At 38.4% G+C, this 19,827-nt stretch overlaps 3 protein-coding genes across 4 annotated transcripts; 1 reads left to right on the top strand and 2 right to left on the bottom strand.

The window, feature by feature from the left end:
• Window positions 1-438: 438 nt before the first annotated feature.
• On the bottom strand, window positions 439-6,195 carry LOC101155542 (C-X-C chemokine receptor type 1). 2 transcript variants are annotated; one of them, XM_011485506.4, is made up of 4 exons: window positions 5,604-6,156; window positions 5,339-5,533; window positions 4,843-5,196; window positions 439-2,596 (listed from the first exon to the last, which is right to left on the bottom strand). In XM_011485506.4, exons 3-4 carry the CDS (start codon window positions 5,188-5,190, stop codon window positions 1,850-1,852), a joined length of 1,095 nt encoding a protein of 364 aa, XP_011483808.1. In that variant the 5' UTR covers window positions 5,191-5,196; window positions 5,339-5,533; window positions 5,604-6,156; the 3' UTR covers window positions 439-1,849. The 2 variants fall into 2 exon arrangements, with proteins under 2 accessions (XP_011483808.1, XP_004078277.1); XM_004078229.5 differs by lacking the exon at window positions 5,339-5,533 and having other exon boundaries at window positions 5,604-6,195.
• A 1,849-nt stretch (window positions 6,196-8,044) lies between these two features.
• On the bottom strand, window positions 8,045-10,050 carry cxcr3.2 (chemokine (C-X-C motif) receptor 3, tandem duplicate 2). Its single transcript, XM_004078228.5, has 2 exons — window positions 9,890-10,050; window positions 8,045-9,752 (listed from the first exon to the last, which is right to left on the bottom strand). The coding sequence occupies exons 1-2, from the start codon at window positions 9,968-9,970 to the stop codon at window positions 8,670-8,672; spliced, it is 1,164 nt and encodes a 387-aa protein (XP_004078276.1). The 5' UTR covers window positions 9,971-10,050; the 3' UTR covers window positions 8,045-8,669.
• A 7,669-nt stretch (window positions 10,051-17,719) lies between these two features.
• Window positions 17,720-18,802, top strand: cnfn (cornifelin). The gene is made up of 4 exons (XM_078933289.1): window positions 17,720-17,860; window positions 18,013-18,135; window positions 18,214-18,350; window positions 18,451-18,802. Exons 2-4 carry the CDS (start codon window positions 18,015-18,017, stop codon window positions 18,538-18,540), a joined length of 348 nt encoding a protein of 115 aa, XP_078789415.1. The 5' UTR covers window positions 17,720-17,860; window positions 18,013-18,014; the 3' UTR covers window positions 18,541-18,802.
• Window positions 18,803-19,827: the final 1,025 nt, after the last annotated feature.

The raw sequence follows: 19,827 nt of genomic DNA, 5'->3' as shown, positions 1-19,827 counted from the left end.
GCATTTCTGTAAAAAATAGAATTCTCAGAGTGATTAAGAAATGGAGTTTCTTATTCTTTGTGAAATAAGGGCCACATGTGACACTTTCTGTGGAAAAAGAAAGCTGTCTTAATCTTTTTTTTTTGAGGAAGTTGACGCAAAGATCGGATGTCCTCCCTTAACCAGATCGGAAATTTTACGAGGGTCAAAAGAGCACAGAGTAGTCACGTCACTCAGAACCAACTCAAGTCAGACTGTAAGAACAGTCCAGCGTAGATCTAAAGCTTTTACTGATGGCAAACAGTTGGTTAAGGGAGTCTTTGTCCCAGCAGCAGCCACTGTGGTTATGACTAAAACACAGATCACAGAATGTAGCTCAACCTCTTCAACCCTAAAGCCTCAACTGCTATTTTCTGTCATTTGATTGACACATGAAGAACAAGACAAATCCTCTGAGAGTTTAGAAGTTTTGTGTCTGTTTTTATTTCTTTTTAAACTTCATTTTTTGTTTGTTTTACATCCAAACAACATTTCCTGTTTACGCTCAAACAGCTCTCTGAGCTGCATAAGTCGCACAAAGAGGTGAGGAAACATGACAGTCAAACACATATCAGTCATATAGATTCAAGCTGTGCATCATGGTGACAGGAAATAAAACTATTGCTGTGCAAAAAAAAAAAATCACAATTTACAACACTTTAAACGATATCAGAGTTCTTTCTTCATTTTATTCAACGTGATTTTCTAACTATTTTGGAACATCTGATGAATGACACACATGATTAAGGTATTAAGTACTTTGTTCCTGGTTAAAAGGAGGAACTAGCTGTCAGGTTCACGCTAATAGTCTGTTCAATCCCTTTAGCATTTCAAAATGCAGTTGAACAAAATTACAACCTTGGTGACAGCTTTGCTGTCCGCTGTCAAGTAGCAGTAATGCTGCCGCGTACAACAATGACACAATATCCTGACACATTTTGTTAGCTTGACGATTCATTTTTCCACCAAACAGAAAAGCTCCCTCAACAACAGGAAGGAGTATCTGTGACTGTAGTCAGACTCACACTTTAGTTATTGAACACTGAAACATGTTTTAAGTGAAGTGGTGAGAGCCGAGCGCTACCTTTCTTTCTTCCTGTTTAGCTGGAGTTTCTGGAGAAACATTAGTCATCGCTCATTTGTATATCTGCATAACACTCAACAGTGGTTTTCTGTAAAGTTCTGTTGAAAGAGATACGAACTACAGTGACTTTTCAAAGATTACTTGTCTGAGAGCAGTCATATGTTTTAGTTGGTGGCTTTCAAATAATACTAAATCAAAGACAGCTGCATGAAAACATCAGACTTGTTTGTCTACTTTTTCCTTGACCACATTCTCTGCCGTCTGCCTGACCTATCATTACATACCTGTGTGTCATTCACCTGTGACGCAAAACATAAACCAAAGCAAGCTGTCAAGTAAAACAAAGCCGATCCTCTGCGGGGAAATGACCTCAGTAACGTCAAAAAGCCGTCTAAAATGTGCAATTTACGCTGTCCTCAATGTTTTAAACAAAGTCATGGACTGTTCATAAAAGGAAGAATAAAACATGTTATAATGAAGTCTGTTGAGAACAAATCAAAACCGGCATCTATACAAGTCTGTGCTCAGTTGCAAAAACATGTGAAGCGTGACTTCTTTTTGCTGTTTTTGATGAATGGATACCATTAAAATGCATAACTATGATGCTAAAAGTCAAATAGCTACATGAAACCAGACTTGACACTTGAACTTGGGCAGAAGGCCCGGCTGTCTTGTTTTTCTGGTAACTTATCTGCTTCAAACCATCACAAGACAATGAAAGCTAAGATGAGTCGACACGGAACTCCCTTAATGCGCCTGAACCGGACTCTGCTGGGCTGCCATTGGCTTCATCTCCTCTACTGATGCTCTCTGGACACATGGCTCTTCCACACTCAGCTCCCACAGTGACCCGCTCATTTCAGCATTAGAAAAGCTTAGATTCTTTACTTGATCCCTGAACTTTTTGCACAACAGATAAATCGGAGGCCTGAGGCAGGCGTGAATGTAACCAAACATCGAGGTGATCAGGAGAGCTGATGCCATTGAATCTTGTGGATATAGTTTTTTAGGATGTCTATGAGAGATCTTTCTCAAATATGTGTCCCGAATGAGAGTGATGTTGTACGGCAGCCAAAAAAGAAGGAATGCCAGCACCAGAGACAGGATGACTATGACAGCCCTCCTCCTCCTCCTCTGGAGGTCTTTGTCTTTGCTAAGGAGAGATGACAGGAAATACGAGCATAGCAACATCAGGAAAACGACAGGCAGTGAAAAGCCCACTGTGTGGTGGAACAATCGAGACGCCAGCATAGAACCAGTTGCGGTCTGACTGTAGCTGTAATCACACCGGAGTTTCTGGTCTTCATTCTTGCTAGAAGCCAGAAACATACAGTCAGGGACGGAGAGGAGCACCGAGCTGATCCACACAAACAGACAGCAGAAAGCGGCGAACCTGGGCCTCCGCAAAGAGCGCCATTTGGCCGCATGGTTGGTGCACAAGTAATGATCCAGGCTGATGCAGAGCAGGCCAAAGACGCCACAGTAAAAGTTGATCTGTAAAAACAAAACAAAAAACAGATAAGGAATAAACCTCACAGTCATCTCTAACACGTCTTCTCCTACGTTCAATTGAGGGGTGTCAACCCTGACATCCTGCTGTTATTTGAAGAAACCTAGACCGCCCTCCAACTGATTACCTGGATCAGGTATGTTTAGCCAATATGAAGCATTGGGTTAGTTGGAAAACATGTAAAGCTACACACACCGGGCATTTGATGCACATTCAAGAACAAGCAGGGAAGAGCTTCTTATTCTTTTTCTACTGTTTGTCAACTACCTACAGGTGGAAGAGGCTCAGTGTAAAAGGTCAAAGTGGAGCAAATCTCACTCCAGGCTTTTTTTTCACAGCTCTATTCCGATGTATTTAAGACTTGGTGTCATAGAATTTCATCCGGGCACAAACCGCAATTATTCATTCTTCCTCTATGAGGAATTTTCAAATGGTTGGCACTTCCACGATCTAAATGGGACACCATCCATACGTCACTACCAAATTCGAGTCCCTGATAGGTCAAAGGTCAACCTGGTTTAAGTTGCAATGCCTGTGCATTTCGTACACAGAGCTTAAAAACAGCTATTATTGTATATGTGAGAGTTCTGAACGCGGATGCCTGCCTTCACTTCCCATCATTATTCATTCCTTTTGTTTATGTAGTGTCCCCTACTTATTCAAGTTTCATTATATTCGCTGTTTAACACATATCGATTTTTTTTTCTGTCGCGTGACTCCTCTGGTTCATCACAAAAATCCGACAGTTCAAGACGCTTGTATGAGACTTCTGCGTTTGAAGGAGGGGCTGCGGGGGGCGAGGGGGGAGAGATGAAGAGCACGCCGGCCCGTCGGCTTCCTTGCCGGCTGCTAAGGAATATTTCACAGCTGTTTCCATCGGTTCCTGAGGAAGATAATCTCATCATCTGGCAGGAGCAGGTGTTTAATGTGGAAGAAGATGCCCTGTCACACTTAACTGATGAAGGATGAAGCACGGCTCCTGGTTTTAAGGCACAGAGTGTCATTCCTAATGTGTTTTATGAAGTACGTTATGGTACAGGCTATTGCTCTGAGAAAAAAAAAAAATCTTTATTTTGAGCAGTATTCCAATGTTCTTTAATACATGTTTTACAAAGCATCAGAAATGTTTCAGAAGCGTTTTTGATGGATTGGTGGCCGTCATTCTTCGACTGCGAGGGTGGTTCTCCGTACTCGTGGATTCGCGGGTGTTTCTGGTCGCTAACGCCCGCAAAAACGGGGGGAGTCCTGCACTCTCTGCTGCGACTTTACAGCCTCTCAAACCACCAACCTAACATAACCAGTGCAACATCAACGGCCAGCAATACTGGAGTTATCCAGACGTACAGTTGTCGGCCAGATGCCAGCTCAGACGTGGTAAACGTAGAATATAGTCGTCTACAAGTTGATGCATCAGAATGGAGCAGAGCAGAGAGCTTGTGGATTGCTGTGGTAGCTTCTAAGTCGCACCTACAAGCTTTTTTCAACGACATTTTTGTGTCTGCTCCTGATTCATAAGGATTTATGCAAAAAAATAATAATCAGAAATTCCCTTTTAAGATGAATTTCTTTTATAGATGCCCTCCATCATAAGAAAAATCCCACTCAAAATGCTAAAACCACTCAAAACGCGGTTTTTAATGGAGTGGGTCCTGAAACCTGGAGTTTGACACCTATGAAAAAGGCTTAGTTAAACCATAATGCAAAAACCCACACTCAAAAAACAGTAGGTCTAGGCCTCCACAATTAATCGCAAATTTATCGTTATCGCGATTTCAAGCTGTGCAATATCCACATCGCAAAAAGTTGGTGAAAATCGCAATAAATTGTAAACCTTAAATGTTAAAAACAATCTTATGGCAACTTGAACTATTTAATATATTTAAAAAATCCCTTTATGCAATTGACCAATCAGATGGAGCCCTTCACGTTGTTGACCAATCGGATGGAGCTTTTATGTTAGATGTTGCCCTCCTGATTAGACGAGAGTCATTTGGAGACTAATTTAAGGTATTTTGACTATTATCTAAATTAAACTTTTGCAGTGAAATGGAAATGTTTGTTTTGTTTTTGCTATTTGTTCATTTATCGCAAGTTATATCGTCATCGCAATATTGATCACTGATATCGCATATCGCATGTTTTCCTCATATCGTGCAGCCCTAAGTAGGTCACATGTCCTTTAGAGATGTGAAACATTTCACTTTTAGTTTCAGCTTGACACAGCACTCACATGGAAAACTGCCCCACAGATCTTGCAGAAGGCTCCAAAGGACCCGGAAGACCCAGCGACCTGTGCAACTCGGATGGGCAAAGTCAGAAGAAGCAGGAGGTCTGCTCCAGCCAGGTGGAGGATAAAGATGTCTGATACGCGCCAGAACCTTCTCCTCAGTGCCAGAGCTGCCAAGAGTACCGTGTTCCCAAACAGACCCAGGATCAGCACCACGGAGAGAACAACTAGGATCAGCACTGGCACAGAAGCGGCTGCAGCAGCATCGTTGTCCTCAGAAATGTAGTCAGTGTAGTCTCCATAGTCAAAACTGTCGGTGCTGTTGAATATTCCATCTAGGAGCACGTTCATGTTGAGCTGCAGGGGAGACAAAGACATCCAAAGTGAGGCTCGGAGACTGCAGATTTTAATAAGAGCTCCTTTCTCTTAAACGAAATATGAAGCAATCACTTTTAAACGAAAGCCTTCCCCTGGGAAGTCCCAGCATGCTCAGACTCACGTGAAAGCAGCGTCACTCTTATGACGAGGCGAAATGAAAAGCGCAATTCCCGGTCACTGTCTGCGTGCAGAAACGTTTTGGATTTTACATCAAAACGAAGCGGAAAGCACGATTCCGTTGCGAGAAGGGCAGACTTTCAGTTATTGTTGCAGACAGAGCTTCAGCTCAACAGCGCGCGCGCGCGCTAGCCTGTCTCTGCGAAACAGAAAGTCAGACTAGGTGCAAAGGAAAGGTGTTGCCCAAATAAATAAATAAACAAACTTACCGCTTTAACAGGAGCAGCTTCCGGGGTTGAGTTTGAAGACTTGAAGGTGGGCTGTGGATTCAACAAGTAACTCATCCGAAAGCCCTTAACGAAAGCGTAACGCAATATTCGCTGGTAGATATACACACTTGTGGCTGTGAAGGGGCGCGCCAGCAAACTACAAAAAAACAACGTTTAAAATGTTCGCTTACATTTCACCACATGATACATCCCCACACCTGTGCCATTTTCAGAATAAAATAACACATTTTTTTCACAAAAACTGTAACCAAAACACGGCGAGCTGATGAGACTAAACTGAAAGTAAAGAAGAGTTTTGATAAAATCTACGTCTAACTTTTAAAGCAAACTTCGACCGTAAAGAACGAAACCACACTTTATGCGCGTCTCCTCTACAAAGATGTTAGTCTGTCGAGGGTTTATTCAAAACACAAGGCTACTGTCAATCAGGCGGTGGTGAGGATTTTCAAAATAAAGCCATTTAAAAGTTGCAGATGCTATTAAACTGTTTAATTTATCAACAGAAGAGCTGTGAAAATAACACGGTGCTCTCGTGTCCAAATACCAATGCGCGGCTTTACCGACAAAGAGCAAACTTGGTAGTTTAGGCTCTTATTTTTGAAGGGTGTTGCTTTACTTTGAAGGCTACCTTTTCTGTTTAAACGGAAGTTGAGCCTGTGCAAGGCACAAAGGAGAAAATGAACAGTTTACTACCACAAGAGGGAGCTATTGCTTTTCAATGGTCAAAATCGAACAACATACGTCTATTTTATTCGAAATGTTGGTGTTTTTCGTGGTTTGCATTTGACAGATTAGAAAAAAAGAAGAAAACATGTGTTTTATGTTCCAAATATTCAGTGTTTTTACGTGTACCATTTTTTGTGTTTTTTTTGCGCTATATATTTTTCTGTCTTGTGTTTAATTTGTCTTAGAACTTAAATTTGAACAGAGTGCGATCTCCATGGCATAATTTGCTACGCTTCCAATTTTTTTTCGTTTTTTTTCTTTGGGGAGGGGGTGTCTTAGTCATTGGGATATAGTATTAGGATCAATACTTTGAGCAGCATTGGTGTTATTGCTCTAGGTTTGCGCAGGCGTCTCAGAACATTACAGTTGTTCAGATTGGGAGAACTCTCCGACCTGCTGGATGTGCAGTAGACTATGTTTAGAATCAGCTGGAAAATATAAAATGATGCATTTTTGATGGTTTCCAATGTCCTTTTCTGCATCAGTTTTACATTATTTGATATTTAAAGATTTGTCGAGAATTTGATGATTTTTCCTTTTTCTTAATTTTTTGTGAGATATTTTATAATGATTTTTTCTAACAACTTTTTTGTTTTTCGATATATTTTTGTCTAACTTTGAGGTTTAATTGTTTTCCCGGTATTTTGTGGTACATTTTTGTATTTGTTTGCTTCTCGCTTTAGGTCCACAACATAAAGCACCTTTGTAGTTATAACACCAGTTTTTTTAAACAAAATATATAATACTAATAACTACTACTGAGTTTGAAACCAAAATTCAAAAACGTTTTAAAAGCATGAAATGAGACCCTGAGCAGAGTAGTGCTTTTTCAGCAACTCCTCAAATGTAATTTCATTGTTTAGTTGTTCCGTTCGCCCACTGTGGGGTTTCAGTCAGTATGACTAGATTATAAAATTCAAATTTGAAGAGTCTTTAAATACTAACTAAATCCCATGGTACCAAGAGATGGCAGCATTGCACCTAATTGATTTCTTTGGTATTCCTGAAAACTGCTCCACTTTTATACCATGGAGGGAAAATGTACATTTCATAATTTACCACTATAGAAAACATGGGAAAGGGTCGCTATATTTTTGCTGTATTGCTATATTTTATTTTTCAAGAAATTTCATATTTTACAAAGCATCAGATTTTTTCATGTTTGTTTTGAAGGTCTCTTCTATAGTGCCAACTATGAGCTCAAATGTATTGCTGTCAAGAACAACAACTGATTGACATCTAGTCACTGTAGCATCACATTAGGTATACAAAGAAAATCTTATATTAAAGGGTGTACCTGATTTCTGTATTGTATATATTTCCTTTTCTAAATAGTTTTGTATGTTCACAAATGGTGGGTTTGGGCTATCCAAAAAATACAACTAGATATAAATCAGTGCTCAAACATGAAAAATTTTGTAAATTTACCTCACAATGTTATTGATATGAACCCTTTTTTAAATTCAACAATTGTCACTAATTTGTAGCATGTTACTTTTTTTATTATCTTTAACCCTGGTTGTTGTTTGAGAAAATAGTTAAGTCTAAATCAGATTTTCAGATGGTATTTAATTTACGAAAATATTCTTGCATCTAATTCAATAGTTTTGATAATCTTTTAAAGATTTACTGTATCATTTTTGTATCTGACAGCTGCATATCATGTTGAAGAAATACAAGAAAAGCTTACGTGGTTGGGTAAAACAAATGTAGCGCTTTGTGTTTATTCAAAAACATTTGTCCTTTGTACAACAAAAAACTAATGTGTTTTTATATACAAAATCAAACTTAAGTCAGGTATTTTTTTACTTCACAAAATAAAAGAAAAAAACGAAGAAATCATGAGAAAAAGACAAACAAGAACAGCGATCAAAACAGAGTTACTGTCAGTACATATTTACACTTATTTCAACCTATTTTGCTGCAACATAGGTTGAAATGAAATATTGAGAAAATTACACCAAGTTTGGGCAAAAGATACCAAAGTAAGCATTGATTTAAACTGCTAAACAAGCTTTTTAATGAACACCAAGAACTACAGCTATTTCGCAAAATACCAAAAGATCCGCACAATGCAATGCAACAATTTTTTTCAACATCAGCAAGTAGGGTTTTGCACTAGTTGTTTTACTTGCAAAGCCCCCACTACCCCCCCCCCCCCCAATTACCGCCACACACATATAACCAGGTTTGTTTGCTTTTTAATTACTGCAGCAAAGCATTACTAAGAAAACACTTTCCTATTGATAACATTTTCAAACAATTGCAATTTTTCTCAATTCAGTCCTTTTTTCATGATACTGGATCTCCAATCTTTCTTCACACCATGACAGAGTATGAAGTGTTTTCACTTTCTGCAGAGCTGAAGGATCCGGTAGTTTTTCGGAGCCTCTTTCCTTTCCATTCGTTTGCCTCCATCCAGCTTCTCTTCCCCAGCAGGTCTTTACACATTCGGAGCAGCTCCTTCCTGAACTTTTCCCCGACAAATCCGTACAGCAGAGGGTTCAGGGCGCAGTGTGACACCCCAATGCTCTCTGTGATCAGAATCCCGATGTCCATCACTTTGTTAAAATGGCAACCTCCAGCCACCACTTTCAGCTTTTCCAAACTGTCTACCAGCTGGAAGCAGTTATAAGGAGCCCAGCAGATGACAAACACTGACACTAATGTGAAGATCAGGCTGAGGGACTTGCGCCTTTGTCGTCGAGTGGCGTTACACAAAGACCTGAAGATCTGGATGTAGCAGTAAAGCATAACTAATAGGGGTAGACCAAAACCCAGAACCACACTGACTAAATGCAACCCCACGCGCCATTCAACGTCATTCTGAGCGAACCACAGCCGACATAGGACCACAGTTTCTTTGTTCGGAGAGATTTGCTCGTCAACTTGTTTAAAAGCAATGTCCACTCCGCTTAAACCGAGGCAAATCACCCAAATGACTGCACATGCAAGCTGAGCGTGGCAAGTGTGGCGCTTCCATCCGGAGCTGACCGCATGGACGATGGCCAGGTAACGGTCAAAGCTGATGCAGGCCAGGAAGAGGATGCCACTGTAGCGATTCAGAGAGAACAGGGCACTGGAGATCTTGCAAAGAGCCAGGCCGAAAACCCACTGGTGGTTGTACTGCACCGCAAACAGCGGGAGGGTAAAGGCCAGCAGCAGATCTGAGATGGCCAGGTGAAGGAGGAAGGTGTCTGTGAGAGAGAAGGCGCAGGCCCCAGAATTTCTGTTCTTGTACCGTCTGATCACACACAGCACCAGAACATTGCCCACAACTGCAAGCACGAACACAAGGCTGTACACAGTAGGGGTGTACTTCTTGGCAAAGCCATAAATGTCCTCCTCAGAACAAGGGGCTCCAATCTTCATTGGATCACCAGGGACGTAATCGTCCCCGTACTGTAAATTAGTGAAATCTCAGTTAGATACATAAAAAAATGACAATGAAGTGATTATTCAAAGGAATGCCTATTTTCTGCACAAACAAATAGAATTTAAAAAGGATCAAACGTGTCAAAAAACCCATTGTCACTTACATCATAATCATCTGTGGTGGATGTGTGTGAACCCATACTTGCAAAAACCAGCGCAGCAGCAGGACCGTCAAAACCGTTCATGAGTGAAGACAGCAGACTTAGTCCAAACGTTTTTTGTCACAATAGTCTGTGCAGGTGTAGTGAGGAGTCAGAAAGAAGAAGTCTGTTTAAGGAACTGAAACCTTTGCACAAATCAGACTATTACAACTAAGGAGTGTGTGGGAATGGATGAGTGTTCAAGGAAACTACAACAGATATTTTTTTTACTTTTAGCCACATGTATATTTTTGCCAGACAGACATTTTATGACTGATGCGCTCTGGGGGAAATCCTGGATTTTTTTTTTTAGTCCTACACAAAGTGCCCTGAAGATGTTTCAATGTTTACTTAGTTGAACTAGTATCACATTTCAACAAAACATGACTTACAAGTAGAAAACAGTTACAACTGGAGAAGTGAAAGTGCTTCGTTAGCAGTAATTTTTGTCTCCACTATGTCTTTCTTGTTTTATTTTTCCCCAGACTTCTTTATGACTTCAGCGTTTTTTTGTGTGTTTTTTTGAGAAACTCAGTAGTAAAGTATAAAATATTGCGATAAGAATTCATTTCAACTTTGTGATTTCTGAATATAAAACGATTTTGAAAAAGCAGAAGAAAAAAGAAAAAGATAACCCCCTGCTGATCTTTTTAAGAAGACAGGATGCAAACGAATGGGCAAAACTCAGTGTTGTAACTGTTAACGAAAGATCACATCAGGATATGAAGTAATTTCCTTCATATTTTTTATGTTAAAAAAAATCTCTTAGGGTGCAGAAAAAACAAGAGATTAAACCTGCACAAGAAAACGTCCTTTCATCTGTTTTCTGTACAAATATTCATGAGCTCACATTATGTACTGTTGTGGATTTTCAACCAGAATGCAGATGCGTAATAAAAGCCAAATTTTATTGCTTACATTTTACACCAAGGCGTTTTATAATACACCTAATCATACCATGTGGTCCAAGAAGCCATTTATCATCACATTTGAGCATGTGAAAGCACAAACATTTCAGAAGCATCAGACTCAGATTCCACTTTACACTGTATAGAATTTGCAACAAACAAAGTTGCAGGAGGAGGAGAGCTGCATTGTCACCTCTTCCTGCAGTAACACTGATCACAACACTAAAAAAACTGGGAATTACAGTTCTATTGTTTGGAACCCAACAATGCTATACAGCAAAAATATGACTGGTTCAAATCTCTACCACATGTATAAAACTGCCAGCAAATATTAATGTGGAAGTGATTTGACGTCAAGATGACAGACAATGAAGAAAAAATGTTAATAAAAACATTTAAAGTATTTCAATGCCCTGTGATGCACTGGTGACCCATCCAGGCCAGGGTGTACCCTACCTTTGTCCATCAGTGGCTGGGATAGGCTCCAGCAACCCCATGAACCCAAAAGGGATTGGGCAGGTTAAAAAAAATGGATGTTTTGAAGTATACGGAAAAAAAATAAAAACAGAATGTTCTTTTTTAGCCCTCAGCAAAAAGTAGTACATTTGAAGTTTATTTTATAAAGTCTACTTGGGTACAAGCATAAGTATAGCAGGTATATATAGACCATGCATGTAGTGGGAGAAGTATACTAACTGAATACTTCTTTAGACTACCGGTAAGTTGGAACATTTTAAGTTTAGAATATAAAGATAGCATAAAAAGGTAAACTTCACGTACAGTTAGTATACTTGTAGTACACTTTAATGCACTACTTTTTCCCGAAGGACCACTGAAAATTCCTCTGTTTAGTTTGGCTCCTCCACTGTAATTACATTTGCAATTTGAACGTGGTGAAACCTGAGATGGAATTTTCCCAACATGTGTAGGAAAACAGACAGCAGAGCAAAACACATGGAGACGCATAACGGAAGCTTTTGACTTTAGAAGTCAATATATGCATCACAAAATGAACTACAAATCGCTTGATGAACTGAAAAAGCCAGGCCCATGTTTACAATTCCTTTTTCAAAAAAGAAATGGTCATGGCTGCGTGTATAAGGAACTGAACATTCTTGTGGTTTTGCCTGTTAGGCTGAGACTTCTCCCCTGAAAGTCTTCTGGTAAATTTATGTTATTGTGTAACATTGTTCATGTTTTGTTTCTTTTGGTTTTGTAAGATGATTGCAGAAAATAACAACTTTCAGCTGCAGCTTGCAGAAATACAACATGCAATGCACAATCTCTCTACTCTTTGTTTGCAAGAGATTCAGGTTTGCATAGTCCACATGTGTCAAACTCAAGGCCCGGGGGCCAAATGTGGCCCGCCATGTCATTTAATGTGGCCCGCGAGAGCACAAAAGTTTTTAATTTCTTAAAATAAATTTTTTTTGTAGTTGATTACATAATAATTATGTGTAGTTGCTGTTGTATTTATTCAATGTTTGCTGGTCTTATGTTTGTATGCAGACAAATTGTTGTCATCAAACCATCAGTTGGATGCAAAGCTGTGTGCAGCCTTTTTGTGTAAAATGTTACACGTGTAATGCATGTTCTTTTTAGCTCAGTTTTATGTTATTTTGCTTTATTCACTTGACATCTTGATCCTTCATTAATGGAGTTATGTGGGTTTTAATGAGCGGACAAAATGTAAAAGGATTCATGCTAGAGTAACAAGCAAACATATGTTCTCTATGTAACTGTTATTGTCACTTTAAAAAGTTTTAATACATAAATAATGAGTTATTTAACATCAAGGAGTAGGTAGTTACATTTATTTTTCATTACATTTAGTATTTACATATATAAGTTATATCTGGCCCTTTGAGGACAGCCACTATGCTGAAGTGGCCCTCAGTGAAAATGAGTTTGACACCCCTGGCATAGTCCAACTTGATTGTTGCTTCAAACAAGTAATGAATGCAACACAAGGTGTTTGTCATTAGATGTTTCACATATGCAACTGAATTATACAATGATTAGCACATTACTTTAATTTTGAAATGTTTGCCTCAGCTCCTAGTTAGCTTTAGGATCGACTTTAAGATTCTTTTACTAGTTTATAAATGTTTTAATGGAATCAGACCTTCATTTTTTTATAGAACTTTAGTTAAGGACCCTTCCAGAGCCCTCAGGTGCAAGTCTGCTGGTGGTCCCCTAGGCTAGAACAAAAACCCACAGTAAGGCCTCATTCCAGCACTGTGGGCTCTAAGGATGTGAGGGCTCCATCCACTGTGCAGGTTTTTAGAAAAAGCCTAGTTTTCATGTTTTGCAGGTTTTAATGTGGCCTCTTTGTCCCTGTTGATTTTTATACTCTGTGCATGTGCTTGGGGGTTTTGTTATGATGACTGTTTTAAACATTTTTTATTTTATTATTTTGTAAAGCAATTTGAAGTTTTCTGTGACAGGAAAGTGCTTTATATATAAAGTTGAATTTGATAAAAAAAATCCATTCTGAATTTGTAGAAAAAAGAAAAATGTTTCAGTCTAATGTGGATTTTGCCACTTGTGCAGGGAACGCAAAATGCCAATAAATAAACACAAACTCAAACATAAATTAATAAACCAAAGTGGTGTCTCTAGTTGATAACTGGACAAGATTGCCCTAAAAACCGGACACTTCAATCCTCTCAAGATAGTTCACATGAATTAAAACAGCTGACAATAATCAACCACTTCAACCCAGTGTGACTGTGACAGAGGGAACACACAAAACATGACAAAAAACAAGAACACATAAGTAAAAGTAAACAAAAAAGCACAAATTCACAAAATTTGTGAATTCGTTTATATATTTCCTTGTCAGATTTGTTGAATAAACATATTGATACAAATATCAGGTAGAAACATTAATAAAATAATAGTACATTCACTATTGGCTTGAAAAAGAGTGCATTGTATCTACGGTGACAGTATAATATTCAGAACCTGTTTAGAAATACAAAATCTACATCATGTGTCTTTTGAAATACATGTAAACCTGTTATTTTGAATAATATTCCTATTCAGAATCTATGATTTACTTGGAACATTTTAAGTGTAAACAACATCACTTGAAGGGATGTCAGAGGAACTAAATTCAACTTTAGTCATCAAAAAAATTTACCATAGCTGTCAGGATAAAACACAAGTCCTGGTTGTTTTTATACAAAAATCTTTTCAAGAGTCAGATTCAGCTGAAATAGAACTAAATATTTTTTACTGACAATCTTAAACCTAACCTGAGGTTTTACTTTCTCTCAAACAAACTCCATGATCAAACCAGACTCATGTGATCCCACCACTGCTAAAGAGCTGAAAGATCCTGTGGCTTTCCAAAGCTTTTTCTGTCTTCACTCTCCTTTACAATTGAATATTAAAAAAAAACAAAACTGTCTGTTTCAACAAAACAGACACGCTAAAAGAAATTGTTCATTGGGCAACACACCAGTAAAATGTGCTCTCAAGCATTTAAATAAATTATATTAAAAATAAATAAATAAATAAATAAATAAATATTAACAACACCCAATTAAGTCTTTTGAAAAATAACACTAAATTCATGAATTCAAATGTTTTGCACTTTTTGACATTAGTTGTAAATCTTTGGCAGCAAGTCTTATTTTGTGTAGCTACCAATCCTTCATTTTTATTATTATTATTTAAAAAATTGATTAGTGAGACTACCAAAATTTTGATTTTATGTAATTAAACTTGATCATCCTTGATTACTCTTCAGACACAATGTAGATCTTTAATGAGCGGAATCTTACTTTGAAAAACAAACTTGATGCTGCTCCCTTGTGGACAGATTATGTCATAAATAAACAATAGTGAGTTTAACCCAAGGATGCATTTTTGAGCCAAAGAAAAAGAAACATTTGATACTTGGAATGTACTGCTGTGATATTGAGAGGGAGCACATTAAATGATTCATGACTCGCGTCCTCCTTTACACATTCATTCCGTCACGTTCTTTGCTTGAGTTCTGCATGAAAGGGAACAGAAAGTCTGAATCACCAGAGACGCAAATGTTGTCTTGATGAGTTTATAGCTCTGTTACAAAGGGTTAAAAAATGTATCAATGCCAAGTGTAATAAAAAAAAGAAACCCACCAGATTAAACTGAAGTCAATTTTAAAATTAGCGCTGTAACCCAAAGTGTATGTAAATTAATAAAACAAAGAGGTTTTGTCTTTCTATTCATGGGCCTCTTACAGAAGAATTCAGCATAAACTTAAGCAACTGCCAAGCCTTGAACAAAATGTTTGACACATTTATTTATAATTTTGATCATGCTCAGCCAAAGTAGCGGTTTTAGGTACGGGCAGTATGGGCAGTTGCCCTTGGCGCCAATTCAAAGGGGGCCCTGCTATTGGTTATCTATTATCACTTTTATCATGGTGTTTGGAACGGCCTGAAATCAGTGAATCGGTGCCCCCTGCTACTGCAAGCGCCACACTCAGCCGACAGGAGCGGGTGAAGCTCCGCGCGACACGTTCTGTCGGCTGTAAATGAGGGAGGGGGTGTAAAGAAAAAGGAGAGTGGTGGAGGGAATCAGTGTAACTGTTAATCTATCCCAAGTTAAGTGGACGGAAAGGGGAGGGAGGTTGTGGTGGGGGATCTACTTTATAAAATATTTAAAAAATCAGTCATACCTTGACATTCCAAAACCTACAATGTGATACAGCTATATAAAATTCTTTATTTTTTGTTAACTTTTGTGTGAAATGGCCAAATAAAAAGAAACGATGAGGTCACCAAAGTGAAAATTGGTTTAGTCCAGTTCATTGTCAAGCGCCAAAACTTCAGGGAGATGGATAAAAAAAGTCAAAACAATCTGAAGAAGAGGAGAAGTGAGATAAAGAACAGGGTTTATCCTCATAGCTGTGGATGCACGTTTTCTGCCATCTGCCACAACCACGTCGGCGACCAAAACTTTTTCTTTTCTTTTGTGGTCGATGACAAAAACTGAAGTAGGCCTAAATGTTGCAACTGACATCAATGTTTCTTTTTTAGGCTTTTATTTTCTTCTAAAACTTTTGCTCTACCTTTACTAGCAACATCAGTGGTAACCCTCAGCACTTCATGACTCATGTGTCCGTATCATGAGTTCTTAAATGTTAAATGAGCTGTGAACAATATGCTGCTGCCGCCATAAGATACTTATGGGGCAAATAACTTCAGATTAATCAGTACTTTATTAATTATTTGTGGCAGGCTAAACATTTTCAACATTTTCTTTAATCGGTTAACTGGGGATTTTATGTTAATGTGGGTTCATTTTGAGCCTGCATGTATGAAGTTTATTTTTTATTTCTTTCCATCATGTTGGGTTCTATAATTTGTCAATGGAATTTTCCTAAATCTGTAGGTAGTTTTAAAGATGAATATTTACCATTTACTACGACTCTATGGTGAGAAAACCTTATTTAACCAGTCATAACTGGAAATGTGCCAATAATGGGATTCAAAGCAGCAACCTTGAAATGATTTTTTCTTTTCTGACGTAGAGATCAATATGTTATATATTTTACAGTGTTAGACATCTTTTGTATCAAGTTGACACGGATGAAAAAAATTTCAGTTGTGGCTTTAATGGGGGGTGCCTGGGGCGGGTCTCGCCTGGGGAGTAATTCAGTGTAGAACCGCCACTGGTCAGATCATTAAAAGGCGAGGCAAGGCAGGTTTATTTGTGTAGCACAAATCCCACACAAGGTATGTCAAAGGGCTGTAGAGAAAAACGACATTAAAAGCACAGAAACACAAATAACAGTTGAAAGACTAAAACTGCAAATGACAATAAATTATGGATACATTTTGTCAGGAACTGGTGGTGTAGGACCCCATGTGCAAGAGACCAGGCAAGGTAGCAGAAACAAAAGCATTTATTATCAACTGAAACATAACAAAAAAACATGGAGAACCAAAAAAGATGGCAAGCAGAAGAGAGCAGGACACCTGACAAGGATGAACTGAAAACCAGACACTTGTATCAACTGAAGGCAATGAACTAAAATGAAAACAGCTGTGAATTATGATAATCCAGAAAATGGTGTGACTGACAAAAAAGGACAATTCAAAACAGAATATGACCCAAACCATTGCATATCTGTTAAAAACCAAACCAAAGCTCACAAACCTCACAAAATCACTTTCATGCAGCCATCTTCTAATCAGTTTAATCCCTTTTAGGGTTGTCAGAGCCTTTTATAAAATAACTTTAGAACAAAACATCAGGCGTGCAGATAAAAATGCTTTATGCTGTCACAAACTGATCTAAAAAAACAGTTTTTAATCTGGATTTGGAAAAGAAGTCTGTCTAAAATCAACAACAACCTGTTCTAAATTATAGCTGGATTAAATTTAAACAAATGTACTCCAGCGTAATAAAAATTTAGTGTTTGATATATATTTTTAATGAAACATAATTCTTTTATGCCTGTTTTATTTCCAATCATATGAAAATGTTAATGTTTTATCCATTGAAGGTGATACTAAATTAAGTGGAATTGTGGTGGCTTTACCATAAACTAAAATCATAGAAATCCACATTCTATCAATGTTCCTGGAAACAAATGGAACAGGCTTACGCCACAATGCAAGCCAACATTTTACAACCCATTTTCATCGCCTATGTTTGAGCGTCACAGCTCACTTTTTCTATTCTTTGTATTTTTAATGTGCAGAGCTGAGCCCTCAGCACACATACCACACCTGAAAAATGAGCACCTTCTGCACAGCCGCTTTGTCCTTTTCATCGCATTTAGTGGGCCTCATGCTGGATGCACCCTTCCCCTTTCATAAATAAGATACGCCTCAAAACTAAACATCGTTTTTGCCACATAATGTTTGCACCTGCAAAGGACTTAATTTCCTGTACATTATCAGCATAAAAACTGGACTCTGGCTCCTTTGCTTTCAGCAGCGAGTCTAAGAGCAGCGCTTGTGCCTTTCCTGTCCTTTCAGTTATCCGCCTTAGAAAACACTTCAAAACCAAACTTCTTCAGGTAAAGTATAACAAATAATGTAGGATATGCAGTCATCTTTCATTTTTGGCTTTTTAATCTTTATTTATTTGTAAAGAGTTTATTATTGTGTGTATTTCGATGTGGTTTGTCTTGTCTTCCTTTGCAATGTTTCACTGCTTTTCTGCCTGCAGCCATGGCCTTCCAGCCCAATGTGGTGAACACACAGCCAGCCACTGCTTCCCACTATACTGTGTCCCCTCAGCTGACAGATTGGAGTACAGGCCCCTGCGACTGCTGTGATGACTGCGGCATTTGTGCGTGTCTGCTTCAGACAAAGATCAGCTTTTAGCCGTCCCTCGGACAGAGTTCCAACAAATCTGTCTCATCCTCAGGTCTATGCGGAGCCTTCGTTCCTTGTGTCCTGGCCTGTCGAGTGGCTCAGGACAGTGGGGAAAACTGCTGCTTGCCTTGCCTTCCCGGTGCCTTGATTGCCTTGAGGACAAGCATGCGCAACAAATACAACATTAGTGTAAGTGTTCATCTACTACCAAAAGAAACAAATCGCGCCAAACATGCTCATTTTTTACTGAACTTCACAGTAGTTGTGCATTTGCTACTTTATTTTGCAGGGCTCGGTGTGTGATGACTGGGTGATCATGGCTTGTCTGGGACCATGTGGACTCTGTCAGATGGCACGAGAGCAGAATATGAGAGGATAAACAAATACATTTTGACATCTTTATTCTCAACTGCAAAGCAAGAAACCACCTCTTCCACTTTTTGGGTCTTCATTTTTTTTTCTATCCACTGGAATAAACCTAATTGTCTTTAACTGGATCATAAACATTTTATTGTGAGCACTGGATGCAATTTCAGCTTTGCAAGTTGCTGCAGCTGTCATTCAGCCCAGAATACCTCCAGTTAAATCTATTTTTATGTGTACAAATGCAAATTAAAGAAACTCATAAGTTACAAAGCAAAGAGCAACTGAGTGGTGATTAATAAAGGCTTGTATCAGGGAGATGAATTGCTGCTGGAACTTTTGAAATTTTAGAAAGGGTAAACAGTTTAATACATTAAAAAAGTTTTCATCTGTTCACTAATGCACCCACAACCATGATCCAGCTGGACCCAAATCAACCGCATTCAGAGTTTAACAATCTTCAAAGGTCATTGCGGCTCATTTGTGCTGCAAAGTTGACTTAAAACATTTCAATATTAAGATATTTAAGAAATACCAAAAGAAAGCAGAAAGGATTTCAAGCAGACGTGTACCAATAGATGAAATGGATTTCGAGGAAAGAAATAAGGTAAAATATGTGCCGCATTTTTTTATTTTTATTTCATTTATCACATATCAAAAAAAGTAGATAAAACCAGAATATTCAACAATGCGGATGTGATGGATGGTTGCCAAAAACCCACAAGGGGCTTAACATGTGGCAACCACCATAATGAGTCTATAAGCTAAAAAACAAAACCGTTCAGTAAATGCAATACATAAAAAATCAATATGTATTCATTTCATGCACTTACAATCTTTTATCAAACTAAAAATACATGCCATATGGAAAAGTAACATTGTTAAGAAGAAAGCTTTTTAGAGCTTTTTTAAACTGAGTTTGTGAAAGTACTTTGAAAGAGGAAGGAAGACTGTTCCAAATTTTACATCCTCTCTATAGGACACTAAACTGTGACTGAGTTATGCGAGAGAAAGGTGCTCTGATGAGACAGCCACCCCGAGTGGGATATTCATGAAATTCATTATTAAAATTTAACATATTGGTGAAATGTTGGGGAACAAGTTTTCCAATAGAATTGAAAACAAACTGACCAATTTGAAGTTGGTTGACTTGATAGATACTCAGGACACTGGCCTGACAAAACAAAGGTTGAGATGAATGCCTATGTCCTACATTGAATATTATTCTCAGAGCTCGTTTTTGTAGACGCAGAATACATTCAAGTTTAGTTTGATGTGTACTAGCCCAAGCAATATTACAGTA

The sequence above is a fragment of the Oryzias latipes genome, chromosome 16, assembly GCF_053564925.1.
Source record: "Oryzias latipes strain Hd-rR chromosome 16, Olatipes_Hd-rR_3.1".
NCBI classification, from domain to species: domain Eukaryota; kingdom Metazoa; phylum Chordata; class Actinopteri; order Beloniformes; family Adrianichthyidae; genus Oryzias; species Oryzias latipes.
The sequence above is the reverse complement of the archived record's forward strand: the minus strand, read 5'-3'. Positions and strand labels throughout refer to the sequence as shown.